The sequence below is a fragment of the Myodes glareolus genome, chromosome 2 (genome assembly GCF_982192425.1).
Source record: "Myodes glareolus chromosome 2, mMyoGla1.1, whole genome shotgun sequence".
In the NCBI taxonomy this organism is placed as follows: Eukaryota; Metazoa; Chordata; class Mammalia; order Rodentia; family Cricetidae; genus Myodes; species Myodes glareolus.
The window spans coordinates 110,368,272-110,383,734 of record NC_142027.1 but is presented as its reverse complement, the minus strand read 5'-3'; the positions used below and the strand labels follow the sequence as shown (position 1 = coordinate 110,383,734).

The 15,463-nt window shown below is 52.1% G+C and overlaps 1 protein-coding gene across 2 annotated transcripts; it reads left to right on the top strand.

The window, feature by feature from the left end:
• The first annotated feature begins 502 nt into the window (after positions 1 to 502).
• Positions 503 to 6,975, top strand: Upk3b (uroplakin 3B). 2 transcript variants are annotated; one of them, XM_048433858.3, is made up of 6 exons: positions 503 to 921; positions 1,072 to 1,221; positions 2,144 to 2,369; positions 3,798 to 3,877; positions 4,770 to 4,899; positions 5,857 to 6,975. In XM_048433858.3, exons 1-6 carry the CDS (start codon positions 840 to 842, stop codon positions 6,014 to 6,016), a joined length of 828 nt encoding a protein of 275 aa, XP_048289815.3. In that variant the 5' UTR covers positions 503 to 839; the 3' UTR covers positions 6,017 to 6,975. The 2 variants fall into 2 exon arrangements, with proteins under 2 accessions (XP_048289815.3, XP_048289816.3); XM_048433859.3 differs by lacking the exon at positions 503 to 921 and adding an exon at positions 1,458 to 1,551 and having other exon boundaries at positions 1,082 to 1,221.
• The last annotated feature ends 8,488 nt before the right edge of the window (positions 6,976 to 15,463 follow it).

The following is a 15,463-nucleotide window of genomic DNA, read 5'->3' as shown; positions in this document are numbered from 1 at the left end:
AAAAAAAAAAATACTGAATAACATAGACCTATCTCAGAAAAAGGGGCTTGCAAAATGACTCTGGATAGGTGCACTTGGCACCAAGCCTGATGACCCTAGTTATGTCTCCAGGTCCCATTGTGGAAAGAGAGGAATTATTACAAGCTGATCCCTGGCCACATGCATACCATGGCACAAACCCCTCCTCCTACACACATAAATAAATGTAATGAACAATAAATAAGAATAAATGATTTGTTCTGTTCTTTCAGAGGTCAAAGTCTTCTGGAGAAGGACATGGGGTTGAGAGCTGGGGAAGATGTGACTCCATGGGACATAGGCTACATAGAGGGCAGCAGTGTCCCGGAGCTGCTTGGGGCTGGTCAGGGCCAGCCTACCCTACCTAGGCTTGCTCCCTGCTCCTCACTTCCTGGGTGGGGATGGGTGCCAGAGGGTGGCTCCTGGCACCCAGGGTTCAGGAATCTCAGGCATGTGGTTCTGGGCCCAGATAGAGGAGGGGTGTCTCCCTCCCAGGAGCAGGGAATTAGGTGGTACCACAATCTAGACAGCTAGTCAGCTCTGGGGTGGGGGAGCCTGGGGGTCATGATGTGAAGGCCAGTCCTAAATGGGCCCTCTCCTGTAGTTCTGGGGTAGAGCCCCATACAGGAGCCCACCTAGCCCCTCCCTGTGATGGGCTGGACCTGCTGGGAGTGGGAAGGGGTGAATTCATATTTTCAAGTCTTTCCTGCTCTCCTGGCAGCCCAAGTAGCCAGCAGCTGTAGGCCAGAGGTATTGGAGGTGGGGAGTAACAGAACCAGCCCCTGAGCCTGCCTCTGCTGTTCCTAAGTGCTGTGGCAGCCATGGGGCTCCCCAGGAGGCAGCCTCACCCTCAGCCTCTGCTCCTCTTGGTGCTGATGTGGCTCTCCGGAAGCCTGAGTCTAGGTAAGTGGAACTCCCGAAATGGATGCCCTTGGTCCTGGGGTACCTGAAACCCATCCCACCTCCTGAACTGGGAGAATGGGTTGGGGAAGGTGGGGCTCACAGAACTACCGTGTCTAGCTTGCTTTTCACCTTTGTTCCCTGTGGCCGTAGACCTGATTCCCTATGAGCCGCAGGTAACAGCCTGGGACCTGGAAGGGAAGGTCACAGCCACCACCTTCTGTCTGGAGCAGCCTCGGTGCGTCTTTGATGAGCATGCCTTAGCCAATGACACCATCTGGCTGGTGGTGGCTTTCAACAATGGTGTGTGGTGAGGACCTGGGGTCTTGGGGGAAGGGGCATAGGCTGAGAGGGGCTGTCTGGGGTGCCCGAAGGATGGCATGGCAGTGTTGACTTGGTCTCTGATGTAGACATCAGGACTAGAGACTGGCCAGGTATGTGCTATGCCCCCAGGTGGGTAAAATCAGTTTTCTCTCTCTCTCTTTCTCTCTCTCTCTCTCTCTCTCTCTCTCTCTCTCTCTCTCTCTCTCTCTCGGCAGGGTCTGATCTTGCTGATCTTGCTGTCTCCACCTTCCAAGTTCTGCCCAGTTCACGTGATAGTGGGGACAGAGGCCAAGGTTTATATATTGTTAGGTAGGTGCTCTACCAACTGAGTGTTAGATCATAGCTTGTCCCTTTGAGACATTGGTCCCCCTAGGACAGTGGTTCTCAACCTTGCTGGTGCTGTGACCCTTTAGTCCAGTTCCTCATACTGTGGTGACCCCCAACCATAAAATTATTTTCACTGCTATTTCAGAATTGTGATTTTGCTAATGTTATGAATCGCAATGTAAATGTCTGATATGCAGATCTGATATGCAACCCCTGTGAAAGGGTCGTTCGACCCCCATGTTGAGACATGCCTCTCTAAGATAATCCCATCGTGTCGTCTGGAGAAATCAGGCATGCCTCTGAGATTGTCTCCTGGCATGAAGAAGCCGTTGGCCGCTCTCTAGTTTTACATATGTGTTGGTCCAGGGGTGTTCACATGGAATTCGGAGGACAGCTTTGGGGAGTCAGTGCTCTCCTTCCACCACGTGGGTCCCGGGGATCAAACTCAGGTTGTCAGGTTTGGCAGCAAGCCTTTTACCACCGAGCCATCTCACCACCCTTCTGTATTAGTATACTTAACACAGCTACGGAGACAGCCCCTGCTCTTGCTTCTCTCTGACCCTTTTCCTTCCAGCCTCCAGGGACTTCCAGAACCCACAGACCTCTGCTACGATCCCGACCTCACCACAGCTACTGACTGATGGCTACTATATGACATTGTCCCTGTCCCTGGATCAACTGCCCTGTGAGGATCTGGCAAGTGGCAGTGGAGGTGTCCGTGTGCTTCGGGTCGGCAATGACTTCGGCTGTTACCAGAAGTCCTATTGCAATGCTCCCCTCCCCAGCCAGGGGCCATACAGGTGCGTCGTCGGAGCCCCTGCCCTGGGGTTGGGTGTTTTCAGAAAGAGAGATGGAACGTCTTAGACTAGGTTCAGACCGTGCCCCTCCAGGGCCTTCTCCTGAATGCTGGCTAGTCACAGCTCCGCCCCATGACCTTTTCGTGCATCGATCATAGTGACACACTCCAGTGATCCCCACACTCTGGAGGCAGAGGCAGGAGGATCGTGAGTTCAAAGCCAGCTGCAGCCACATGAGTTTGAGGCAAGCTGCTCCTTAAGACTGGGTTAAAAGATCATCAGGCTGGGGGTGTAGCTCAGTTGCTAGCGTTCATTTTGCATGTATGCAACCCTGGGTTCCATTCCAGCACTTCACAAACCAGGAGTGGAAATACGTGCTTGTAATCCCAGCACTCGAGGTGAGAAGGTAGGAAAGCCAGGAGTGGAGGTTATTCTCGGCTGCATATTGAATTCTAAGCTAGCCTGGGCTACATGAGACTCAATCTCAAAAAGAAAAAAAGTAAGAAAGAAAGAAGAAAAGAGAAAGAGAGAGAGAGAGAGAAAGAAAGAAAGAAAAGGAAAGAAAAGCCTTTTCAAATGTGTCCTAGGAGGGGAAGGTGGATTTGAGGATGAGACCACTATTTCTGGTCATAAGCAGTTCTGACAGAATGCATGACTTCTCCACCCATAGTGCAGATGAAGAAACTGAGGCCTGTTGTGCTAGAGTTCAAACACGGTTCTCTTCAACATCCATCATGAGATGAAGATCTCAGGTGTCCTCAGAGACTCAGCAATAGAAGCCCAGAATGCAGGATGTAGTCTCAGGAGATGGCGTCTCTGTCTGTCCAGCCTCCCTTGCTCCATTACGGATGCTGGCAATTGCGTCTTTCTTGCAGCTGCTCCACCTGCCCCCTTCCCATAAGCCACCAGTGCTGGCTTCCTTCCATCTCCTCTGCTGGGCCCACCATGCTCTCTCCCCAGAGCTTCCACCCATGAAAGACAGCATCGTGCCAAGTCTTCCCCCTCCCGGCTGTCCAGGCCCTGACCACACCCCATCCCCACCCTTGTGCCTTTGCCAGGACTCTTAATTTGAGGCCTACTTTATTCTCACTTGGGTGGCTCCCATAGACTCCAGAGATCAGTAATTCCATTTTGTTGTACTGGTATTGAGCCTAAGAGTTTGTGTGTTCTAGGCAGGTGCTCTCCCACTGAGTCACGCCCCAGCCCCTCACTGGGGTATTCTAGGCAGGGACTCTACCACTGAGCTGAATCCGCAACACATTTTCACCTTTGATTTTTGAGACAAGATCTCACAATGTAGCCAGGCAGGCACTGAACTTAGGATTCTCTTTCCACAACCTACGGAGTACCTGTGATATCAGGCCTATGCCATGATGCCCAACTTGAGACATTCACGTCTTCCTTTTGTCCTCATTGCTTTGCTGTCTCCAGGGTGAAGTTCCTCTTGATGGATGCCAATGGTCCACCCAAGGCTGAGACGAAGTGGTCCAATCCCATTTATCTCCACCAAGGTAGTGCTGGGGTGAGGGATCTAAGACTGACTCAACCCCTGCCCGAACCTCATGCTGTAGAACGGGACTTGGGTCAGATCCATCACAACGGCACCAAAACTTTGGTTTTCAGTACTAGACATTGAATCTTATCTGTGCCAGGGAAGCATTGTACCACAAAGCCTTGGCCCCACCGCCTCATTGGGGGATTCTAGACAGGTGCTCTACCACTGGGCCACATCCCAGCCCCTCACTGGGGGATTCTAGGCAGGTGCTCTACCACTGAAGTACATTCCCAGCCGTCTTTTTACTTTATATATTAAGATAGGGTCTGAGAGTTGCCCAGGCTGGCTCTGACTCTCCTCTGTAGCCCAGGATGGCCTGTACTTGCGATCCCCTGCCTCATTCTTCCAGGCAGCTGAGCTTACAAACGTGCAGTACCAATCCCATCTCATCATCTACCACCCTTGCTTAATTGTCCAGTCTCTGCCTCATCAGCCCCAGGTCCTCTCACTGCATACAGGGAGAAGGGCCCAAGCGTCATCTTCCATGTAGTGGCCAGTGTTGGGGGTGGCTGCTGCCTCAGAGGCAGGCTTCCAAGGTGATTGGGTGGGGTGACAGATTACTGTCATCTGAAGGCTTTTAATGCCTTCAGATGTAGGGACCAGCATGGTGACGAGGTGAGTCCTGAGATCTGGCTGCTGCATGTGGGCAGTGGTGGGGAAATGGAGGGAACAGTCTAGAAGGCAAACTCAGTGTAGAAGAGGTTAGAACAATGGCTGATCCAGGCTGGTGGAGATGGACAAGCTCAGGAGACTCTCGGCCAAGCCTTGAAGTGCACTGAACTCGAATGGGGAGGGACAGACAGCCTTGGGGTGGCCGGACAGCCTCTGAATGATTCCTGTGTGTGCAGGGAAAGCCCCCGATTCCATTGACACGTGGCCCGGTCGACGGAGCGGCTCCATGATTGTTATAGCTTCCATTCTCTCTGCCCTGGCCGGCCTTTTGCTCCTGGCTTTCCTGGCAGCCTCCACTATGCGATTGTGAGTGATGATACCCTGTGGGCACCTTTCCCACCCGGGACCTCCTCCCTGTCCTGATCCCTAGATCGAGGAAGCCTCTCAGGAATACAGCGGTCCTGAGCTGGCTGATATACTTCGAGGCTGTGTGGAGGGGGTTCCCACTCTGCATCTGTCGCCTGGGTGACAGTAACTCACCCGAAGACAGGGTCAGGGGTCTGTGCCTTCTGCCAAGGCTCTTCCCTGGGCTTTATCCTTTTCGTAACTGCCTCTCCAGCTGTCTCCAAAACAGAGGGAAGGGAGACCGGGGAGGTGGTTTAGTAAGGACAGGGCTCACTGCACAAACAGGGACCCAAGTTCAGAGCCCCAGCCCCACCTACAATCCAGATGTGGTCGTGCATATCTGTAACTTAACCGAGGGAAATGGGTCCCTAGAACCTGTGGCCAGCCAGTCTTTAAGGGTTTCACATTATCAGGGTGGCTCAGCAGGTAAAGTCTCCTGCCACCACCAAGCTTGATGGCCTGAGTTTGATCTCTGGCCCCCGCGTGGTGGAAGAAGAGACCTGACTCCTGCACGGTGTCCTCTGACCTCCACACCCACACACTGTAGTCCGTCTGCCTGCATGTACGCCTGTAGGCCAGAAGAGGGCATCAGATCTCGTTATAGATGGCTGCGAGCCACCAGGACCTCTGAAAGAGCAGCCTCTTAAGGTCTGAGCCATCTCTCCAGTCCCCAGACAGTTTAACCCAACTCAACCTCTGGCCTCCACACAGGCAATGCATGTGCACACTCACACATACCACATACATATGTACCCATGTACATACACATACACACTACATACTTTGTGTACCAAATAAGGGCAGGTGAGGGACAGGCTGAGGGAGGAGTGTGCTGGGGATGGGGACACAGCTGTCGTGTGGCGGCCTCTGGGTAGGGTTGTGATGTGCCCCACCCCCTCTCTCTTCTGTTCTGTGCAGCTCCAGCCTATGGTGGCCCGAGGAAGCCCCTGAGCAGCTCCGGATTGGCTCCTTCATGGGAAAACGCTACATGACACACCATATCCCTCCCAGCGAGGCTGCCACATTGCCGGTGGGCTGTGACCCCAGCCTAGACCCCCTTCCCAGCCTCAGCCCGTAGCCTGGTCTCTGCAGCTTGGGTCTGGGCTGAGGGACAGAGAACAGGGATACAGGCCCTGTAGGGGAGTCTTGCATCTTCCCAGCCCCTCATAGCTGCCTGGCTATTTTATCTTCCACTTCTGGTTCTGTCCCTCACTAGGCCTCTGTCTGTAAATATTTGGAGATGGTCGCGGTCAGGTTGGGGTCTGTTTAACTTCCTTCGTGTAAGGCTGGAGGAGGTGGTTAGTCCAGAAGTACCACCCTTGTCCCGAGAGCCTGGCACTTTCTGAGGACGGGACTCGCTAGTGTAAAGGTGTAAATGGCTATTAATAGCAGCTCGGCTACCTGTCACAGCCCCTCTACACACGAGAGATGGTTCCCACACTCAGCCGCTCACTCCACACCATTTATTGCGCATCTGTTATGTGTTAGACACGGCCTCGGGCAAAGCTGGTTGTGACTTTGGAGGGGTCTGCCTTGCTACGAATCTCGGACTGACACCTGTCCAGATGTGGGATCTGTTACTGTTGGGGAGATGACGTGCCCTCAAACTGCCCTCAGGGTCACACTCTTTCAGTTACCATAGTGAGCTCTTTGGGATCACAGACTCCGTCAAAGGAAAAGATCTCCAGGACAAAGCCGGTGGTCCCCACTAGCACCGCGCGGGGGCGCCCGTGTGCTGTAGTCACGTGGCAGCAGGGCCGGCGCATGCGCTCATGTTAACCTCTTCATTGCGTTCCTGCACCCTCCACTTAGGGGTTGGGGAAGCAAATATTTCCAGCCTCAGCCAGGTCAAGCTCGCAGAGTTCTCCCGTTCTCTTGAATGGTGGCACCTGAGGCTCGCTGACTTGCTTGCCCACACTGTCCAGCCACCCCACCCCATGTACCCCATGACCCGTTGGGCCTGTCTGATTAAGCTCTTTGGAAGTTAATAAATGTTCCGGTGGCGGGAGTGTTGCCCACGCCGGCTCTACTGCAGGAGCATGCAATGTGGGGGCCCTTTGATCGCCACCAGTTTGTGCTTTTGGAGATACCCACTCACATTTCAGGATCCAGTGGCCATGGCGACCCTCCCTCCTGGCACACGCCTCAGTGGCAGGTCTTTATCAAGCCAGTGAGCCCCTAGGTCTGAATCATATCCTCCTTCCTGCCGCACCCCAGCATTCAGGTGACCTCTGGAGGTGTAGATAGAAGCTACACCCGACCAAATGCTCCACTGGCCAGAGAGACATCGAGCGTGGAGCAGTCTGTGAAACTGCACTAGATGGGAGCCCAGGAAACGGTAGTCGGGGAGAGGGTTAACCTCACCTCCACTCCGTCCCAGCACCTCTCCTGGTTTCCATGGGTCACTGATGTTTGCTCAGTTAAAACACGGATGAAGGGCGGGTGAGACTGACCTAACCTGAGATGTTTCCGTGTGGGAGGAGAGAACCGGCTCTGGCAACTCTCACCCTGACCTCCACACCTCCACACGTGGCACCCAGCCCTACACCCGTGACCGCAAGATAAGTAACAGATTCTAACTTTTAGGGCGAATGAATTCTCATAGGGCTCAAGGACCAGCTAGAATTGGGAAAGGGTCCCCAGACTTTGTGATCCTGGTGCCTGTGGCTTGCTGGCGGCTTTTTGCAAAGGCTGCGGTGATTCCCGCCGCCGGCGCCACACGGGGGCGTGCGTGTGCCTTCGCACTCTACAAATCCGTGAATGAAGGGAAAATGGGGGAAGAGTAGACTTGGTGACCACTGCAAGGGGCGGTTGGGTCCCAGGAGCAGAATTACTGTGATTTTGAGGCCAGGTTCAAGATCGTTCTCACTACACACAAGTTTGAAGCTCTGCCTCAAAAACACAAAATTACACACACACACACACACACACACACACGAAAATGGAGACCTTTATGCGCCAAAAAATGGGTGTTACTACCCCAGAGAGAGTTCCAGCAGATTCCCAGATAGTGGAGTTCTAGATGTGTGTGTGTGTGTGTGTGTGTGTGTGTGTGTGTGTGTGAACAGAATCATAGGTTAGCTCTCGCTGGCCTTGAACTCACCATGCTCTTTTCTCAATTACTAGAGTGACAGGTACACAGGATATCTGTCTGGTAATGTCCTTTTCTTCTTCTTTTTCTTCCCAATAGAAAATAATACAGCTTTCATTTTTTTAAAAAAAAATTATTTTGTGTGTATGAGTGTAATTCTTGCATGTATGTGTATGCCCCACATGCATGCCTGGTGCCCGCAGAAGTCAGAAGAGGGAGTTGATCCGCAGAAGTCAGAAGAGGGAGTTGATTCCCCGGAACTGAAGTGACAGAGGTTTGTGAGTCACCATGTGGGTGCTGGGATTAAACCTGGGTCCTCTGCAAGAGCAGCCAGTATTTTTTTTTTTCCGAGATAGGGTTTCTCTGCAGCTTTAGAAGCTCTTGTAGACCAGGCTGGCCTCGAACTCACAGAGATCCACCTACCTCTGCCTCCCGAGTGCTGGGATTAAAGGTGTGCACCACCACTGCCCAGCGAGCAGCCAGTACTCTTGACGGCTGAGCCATCCTCCAGCCCAGGGACTTGTTCTCAATCATTGTTCTAGTTCCACGTAGGTGTTGCCGATGAGTGAGGGAAATTTACATCCCTAGTCGCCTGAACTGTTCCGACACTAGTGGAGATGGTGACGGTGACGGTGAATGTGACGACTCCTTGGGTGATGGTGCGCACTACCAAGGCTGTCACCTGAGTTTCACCATCAGGACCTCTGTGTGGAATGAGAGAACTCGCTCCCAAAAGCTGTGTCCCCTCACCTCCATCCACTGGCACACTCATGGCCGTAAATGAAAGTTGGGGGCTGTGGACCCCCAACCCTGAATTTCCTGTTTTCCTGTATTTGCAGCTGCTCTGAGCAGGAGACCCTCAGGAGTTCCCAATGGCTGGAGAGTGGTTTCTGGTGGGTTTGGCTGGGGGTGTGGCTATCAGTTAAGGATCCATATATAAGCTGCCCTGGAACACAATAAAGGAGGCATTCTCGGGAATTCAAGGATGGCCTGTGTCTCTGTCTGTGTGTCTTTGTGTGTTTAAATTTATAGGTTCCTTTCCCATAGTGCAGGCTATGCTACAGGCATAGTACCGTAGTACATGTAGTACAGGTGCTACAGGCATAGTACCATAGTACACATAGTACAGGTGCTACAGGACCATAGTACACATAGTAGTACAGATGTTACAAATGTGCACACATAATATTGTTCTAAAAGTATACCAGCGTATAAAGTAAACCAATGGCTTTTCTTCATAGGCAACTAACACCTTTCGCTCTGGCGTCCTAAGCCAGCAGGAAGATGGCAGGCAGGGAGTTAAGCATGTGCTGGTTTCCTGTGACTCTTCCCTTCTTCCTGGTCCCTTCACAGGAAAGGGGCAAGAAAATGGAGAGCCTTAAAAACAGCCAAAGCTTCCACAGCACAGCACAGTACAGCACACTGGCTCACCACGGCACTTGCAAAACCCACGGTCTGTAGGACTTGCTGGCCTTGGAGCGTAGGCAGAATGGCTCAGCCTTCAAAGACACTTCCCACCAGAGCTAGGAAACTTGAACTTGGTCCTGGGGACCCACATAAAGATGAAAAGAGAGGGCCAGGCAGTGGTGGCACACGCCTTTAATCCCAGCACTTGGTAGGCAGAGGCAGGCAGATCTCAGTGAGTTCAAGGCCAGCCTGGTCTACAAGAGCTAGTTCCAGGACAGGCTCCAAAGCAACAGAGAAACCCTGTCTTGAAAAACAAAACAAAACAAACAAACAAAAAAGATGAAAAGAGAGACCAAGCTCCACATAGTTGGTTTCGGACCTCCACATGTACCCCAGGGCATCGCCTGCACCCTCTCTTCTGTAGAATTATAGTAACCTGAAAGGCGGGCATGCTGGTGAGATGGCCCAGCAGTTAGGAACACTTACTGCTCTCCCAAGAGGCCCCAAGTTTGGTCCCCAGCACCCACCTTGGCAGCTCACAACTGCCTGTAACTGCAGCTCCAGGAGATCCAGTCCGCTGATGGTATCTCTGGGTACCCACAAACACTTGCACACACATACAGTTATAAGAAGCTGCTTGTTCGTTTCCTGGCTGCCCAGACTCCCGAAATAATCACACAGAAATTATATTATTTAAAACACTACGGGGACTATTAGCATCTTATTGGCTAACTCTTACATATTAATTTAACCCATCTCTATTAATCTTTGTGTCACCACAAGGCTGTGGCTTACCGGGAAAAGTTCTGGTGTCTATCTTCAGCGGGGCTACATGACTTCTCTCTGTCTCTGCCTCCTTTCTCCCAGCATTCAGTTTAGTTTTCCCCACCTAGCTCTGTTCCCCTGTAGCTCTACTAAAGGCCCAAAGCAGTTTCTTTATTCATTCATGGTAATCACAGCATACAGAGGAGAATCCCACATCATGCACATATACAAAATAAAAATTTTTTTTTAAAAAAATTGAGCCAAGTGTGATGGCACACACCTTTGATCCCAGCACTCAGGTGACAGAGGCAGGTGGAGCTCTGTGAGTTCAAAGGCAGCCTGGCTAACATAGCAAGTTTCAGGGAAGCCATAGTAACCTAGTAAGACCTTGTCTAAAAAAGTAAAAATAAAAAAAAAATTAAAACTGGCCTTGATGGCACGGCAGAGCTGTTCCTCGCCGGTGTTCTCTGTCACACTGCTGCTCCAGGGATGTCTTCCTCAGCCCTGTCAGAACACCACAGTGGGATGGTGTAGGCCAAATGAACCGAACTACCAAAGGCATGCCATACCTCTCCCAGAGCAGGGGAGGCGATGGATGTCGGCAACGCTCACAGCTCCCACTCAGCTGTGACAACAGTGTTTGGTAGCCAGTCACCTGCACAAGGGTGCTGGCAAACTGCTAATGTTTCCTGAAGAGAGATTCCTCCCTCAGGTCATCGGAGGCCACTGTGAGAAGCCACCCAGTGGAGATATCCTGCCATAGGCTATGCCAGCTGAGGTGTCACAGAATCTGGGCCCTGCCCAGAACAGGCGCTGCTAGGCCCCTTCAAACCCTGGCAGGACATTCTGCCCAGAATTCCACACACCAGGAACACCAGGCAGTCCCCATCACTGTGGGGACCAACCCTGGAATGAACCTTTAGATCTCTAGTGCCAACGGTGTTGTGAAGAGGGGTGTTGTTGTTGTTGTTGTTATTGTTTGTTTATTTGTCTTGTTTTGAGACAATGTCTCACTATATATCCCTGGCTGACCTGGAACCCTCTATGTAGACCAGCTAGCCTTGAAGTCACGGATGTCTGAATGCCACTGCCTCCTGAATTCTGGGATTAAAGGTGTGGGTCCCTGCTTCTTGAGACAGGGTCTTTCTATGTAACCCAGGCTGGCATCCAACTTGTGATTTTCCTGCCTCCACTTCCCAAGTATTAGAATTACAAGAGTAAGTCATGACACCAAGTAGGAAGAATTCTATATTTTTATCATTACTCAGTTGTGGTGCTAAGGGTTATATTCAGGGTCCCCCACATGCTAGGCAAATTCTCTACCACTGAGCCACATTCCAGTCCTCACTGGGGGATTCTAGGCAGGGACTCTACCACTGAGCCACACCCCAGCCCCTCACTGGGGGATTCTAGGCAGGGGCTTTACTATTTTCCCTAGTCGCAAGAACATTTTTTAAATGCCATTTTTTTAAATGATCCCTGAGGATGCTATATGAGGAAGTGCCATAACACCCATTGTAACTTCATGGCTCATCAGAGAAAGGACAAACATCCAGGACTGGAGGGGAGGTGGGGGGGGGTATGACTGTACTGTGATTCATCGGTCAGCAGATCCTAGCTGTTAGAATGCAGGGTGGGAATGCCTCATGAAACTCCCTAGCTCTAGCATCTGCTGGTGAAGGGATGTCTTCCCCAGTCCTGTCAGAACTTTTCACTGCTGAGTCCCAGGACACCAATCCAGTCCCCAGAACCCACATGGGGAAGGAGAGCACCTGCTGTCCTCTGGCCTTCATACATGTGCTGTGACATGCACACAGCCCCCTTCACATGTGATAAATAAATGCAATAGAGGCTGTCTTAGGGGTTAGAGAGAGATGGCTCCGTGATTCAGACAAATGGCTTCTCCAAAGGACCTGGTACCAACGTGGTGGCTCACAGCCATCTCTAACTCCAGTTCCAGGGGATCCAGTGCCTTCTTCTGGCCTCCACAGGCACCAGGCACACAGGGGCACACAGAAATACACGCAGGCAAAACACCCATACTTATAATAATTTAAAAATACTTTTGAACAGCTGGTAATGGCGCACACCTTTAATCCCAGCACTCAGGAGACACAGGCAGGTAGATCTCTGCAAGTTCAAGGCCAGCCTGTCTACAGAGCGAGTTCCAGGACAGTCAGGATGACACAGTGAAACTCTGTCTCAAAAAACAAAATTTTTTTTTGATGATATGCCTCTAGTTCTAGTGTTGGTGAGTTAAGGAGGAAGATTACTTTAAGTTCTAGGTCAGCCTGGGCTATAGTTTTTAAAGAGAGAAAGGGAGGAGGGAAGGTGGGAGGGAAGAAGAAAGGAATGACATGTGGCTATGTGATGTGGATGAGGGTTTAGAGGTCAGAGGTCAAGCAGGGATATAGCTAGAGCTACCGAACCCCATCCCTGACCCTGCACCTCCCTTCCATCCCTCCTTGCTTGTCTCAGCCTGGAGGTCTCGGAGTCCTATGGAAAGCCCTGGGAGCAAGACAGGAGCCACACCCACTCTCTGCGCCCCGCCCCGTTTGCTGTGTTAGCCCCAACAGGAAGCTCCGCCCATTTTCCTGGCTTCAGTTTCTGCGAGGTGAACATTTAACCCCGAAGATATTCAGGGCCCTTTGGCATTTCAATACTGCGCTCTCGGCTTCCCGAAACTCCACTCCCTGTGATAGACACAGGCCAGAGGACCCAAGAGAAAGAAAAGAATGCGTTGCCCTGACAACCATTCTTCTGCCTGGCTTCCCTCCAATGAGGGACCGAGAGGAATGCCCCGTTAATCATCCAGGCCTCTCCCTATCCCTCCCCAGCCCTCTCACCCTGTGCTCCTCATGAAAACAGCCCAAGTTTCTCGGGGTGTTTCGTGGAGCCCCCTCAGACCCTGGGCCTGGAACCCTACCTATGGCTCCGTTTCTAAGCCACCCCTACACACAGGGCAGTGGAAGAGCCCCTGGGAGTAACAGGGAGGGGACTGGTCCTCCAGACATCTCTGGCACCTTTTCCCGGGCACTCTCCACTAGACGCAGCTGAAACTAGCCTAGAGTGTCCAGTGCTGGGGAAGGGAGCCTTGATAAGAAAAACAAGAGCCATAGTGGGAGCCCGAGGGCGTCACCTGAGCCAGTGTGGGGGCGGGGCTTCTCGGAGGCAGTGCGGTCACGGGGTGGAGAGGGGCAGAGTGTGTGGAGGGATGAGAGGATGGGGGTGGTTGTGAGTGCGGAAAGGAGGAGAGTTGGAAGTTAGGTGTCCCTGCTGACCCTGCCAGGGGGTCATGAAAGCACCCTCCAAGAAAGTCAGGTGAGGGGGTCCCGGAAAGATGGATCAGCACCAATTGCACTTGCTGAGGATCTGAGTTCGATTCTCAACCCTACATGTGGTGGTTTATAGCCCCATTGAAGATCTGATGCCTCTGGTCTCCAAAGGCACCTGAACTCAGGTGCACATACCCCACCCCCCCGCACCCCAACACACAGACATCTACACATAATAGAAGGTAAATAAAAATCTTGAAAAAAATACTGTAAAGTAGGTAGGAGAGATAGCCTGGGACAAGGTGTGCACTGCCCTAAGGCTATGGCAGGTATCTGGGCAACATGAAGTCTTCGTATGTGGTGGGGCTGCTTAGGGTAAGGAAGATGCAATTAAAAAAAAACTGGAAGGCAAACTTGGCTTGGAGGTTCATGCTTGTAATCCCAGTGCTCGGGAAGTTGAGGCCAGAGTTGGAGACTAGCCTGGGCTACAATGGATTCTTATTGGTATTGTCGTTGCTTGTTTTGATCTGTCATCTTTTGGGCTGAGGGCCTGGCTCAACAGACAGCACCTGGCAAGGATCGGCAAGTGAAGGGCTGAGAAGTCGCTCAGAAGTGGAACTCTTGCTTGGAATCCCCTGTGAGGGGCTGGGGTGTGGTTCAGAGGTAGAGCCCCTGCCTAGAATCCCCCAGTGAGGGGCTGGGATGTGGTTCAGAGGTAGAGCCCCTGCCTAGAATCCCCCAGTGAGGGGCTGGGGTGTGGCTTAATGGTAGAAAACTTGACTGTTTTGTGTGAGGCCCTGAGTTCAATCCTCAGCTTTACAAAAAGAACAAAATAAATCAAGCGTTTGAGAGAAAGCAGGAAGACATGAGCTTGGAACGTGGGTTGCTCTGCTCCCATGTGCATCCCATCTGGTTGCTTCCAGGAGCTGCTGGGGTGACTGAGGACTTGGGCTCCCCACTCTGTCCAGGTGCTGCTGGGGTGACTGAGGACTTGGGCTCCCCACTCTGTCCAGGTGCTGCTGGGGTGACTGAGGACTCGGGGTCCCCACTCTGTCCAGGAGCTGCTGGGGTGACTGAGGACTCGGGGTCCCCACTCTGTCCAGGTGCTGCTGGGGTGACTGAGGACTCGGGCTCCCCACTCTGTCCTCTGATATCACCTCAGTTTTGAGCCACTCAAACTTCCACACAGAGAGCCTCGTGACTTCAGAGAAACTTTGAATCACAGAGCCAGCTGTGGTTTAAAAATGAAATGTCCCCACTCAGTCCCTAGCTGGTGGCTATTTTGAGTTGTGGAATTTGTAGGAGGTGGGACTTCACGTGAGGAAGCAGGTCTCCGGGGCCTGGCTTTGCAGGGTATAACCTGGCCCTGCTTCCAGCCCTCTGTAGCCCAGTAGCCCAAGTCAATTCTCCTGCCTCAGATTCCCGAGATTATAGGTATGAGCTGTCATACCTGGCACCATTTTAGTGTTTCTTTGGTTTTCGAGACAAGGTTTCCCTGTGTAGCCCTGGTTGTCCTGGAACTCACTCTGTAGACCAGACTGACTTCGAACTCAGAGATCCTCCTGCCTCTGCCTTCTGAGTGCTGGGATTAAAGGCATGTACCAACACCCTTTTGTAGTTGTTGTTGTTGTTGTTTTTCCTACTGAGGATGTCTACCCTAGGTCTTCGTAGCGAAACAACATCTGTCTTCTAATCAACTGTCCCTGCTTTCCAGCCTGTGGTCTGTTGGCATTCCGTCACACAAGGGGGGGTGAGGAGGGTCATGGGACCCTCACCTGCGATTCCAGGCTCGCTTCCCAGCCATTTGTGTGCAGTTCTGCCCTTGATTGCACATGGTTTGTGTGCTGAGGGGAGGAGCTAAGGCATATGTGCTGAAGGAAGGCAATGCAGAGGGCTCCATCTGTGGGACCCAGGGCCAGGATTGTCCAGGCTGGTGCAGACTTCCTAGTGCGGCTGCTTTGGAGTTATCTATGGTCCCCGGGGGAAC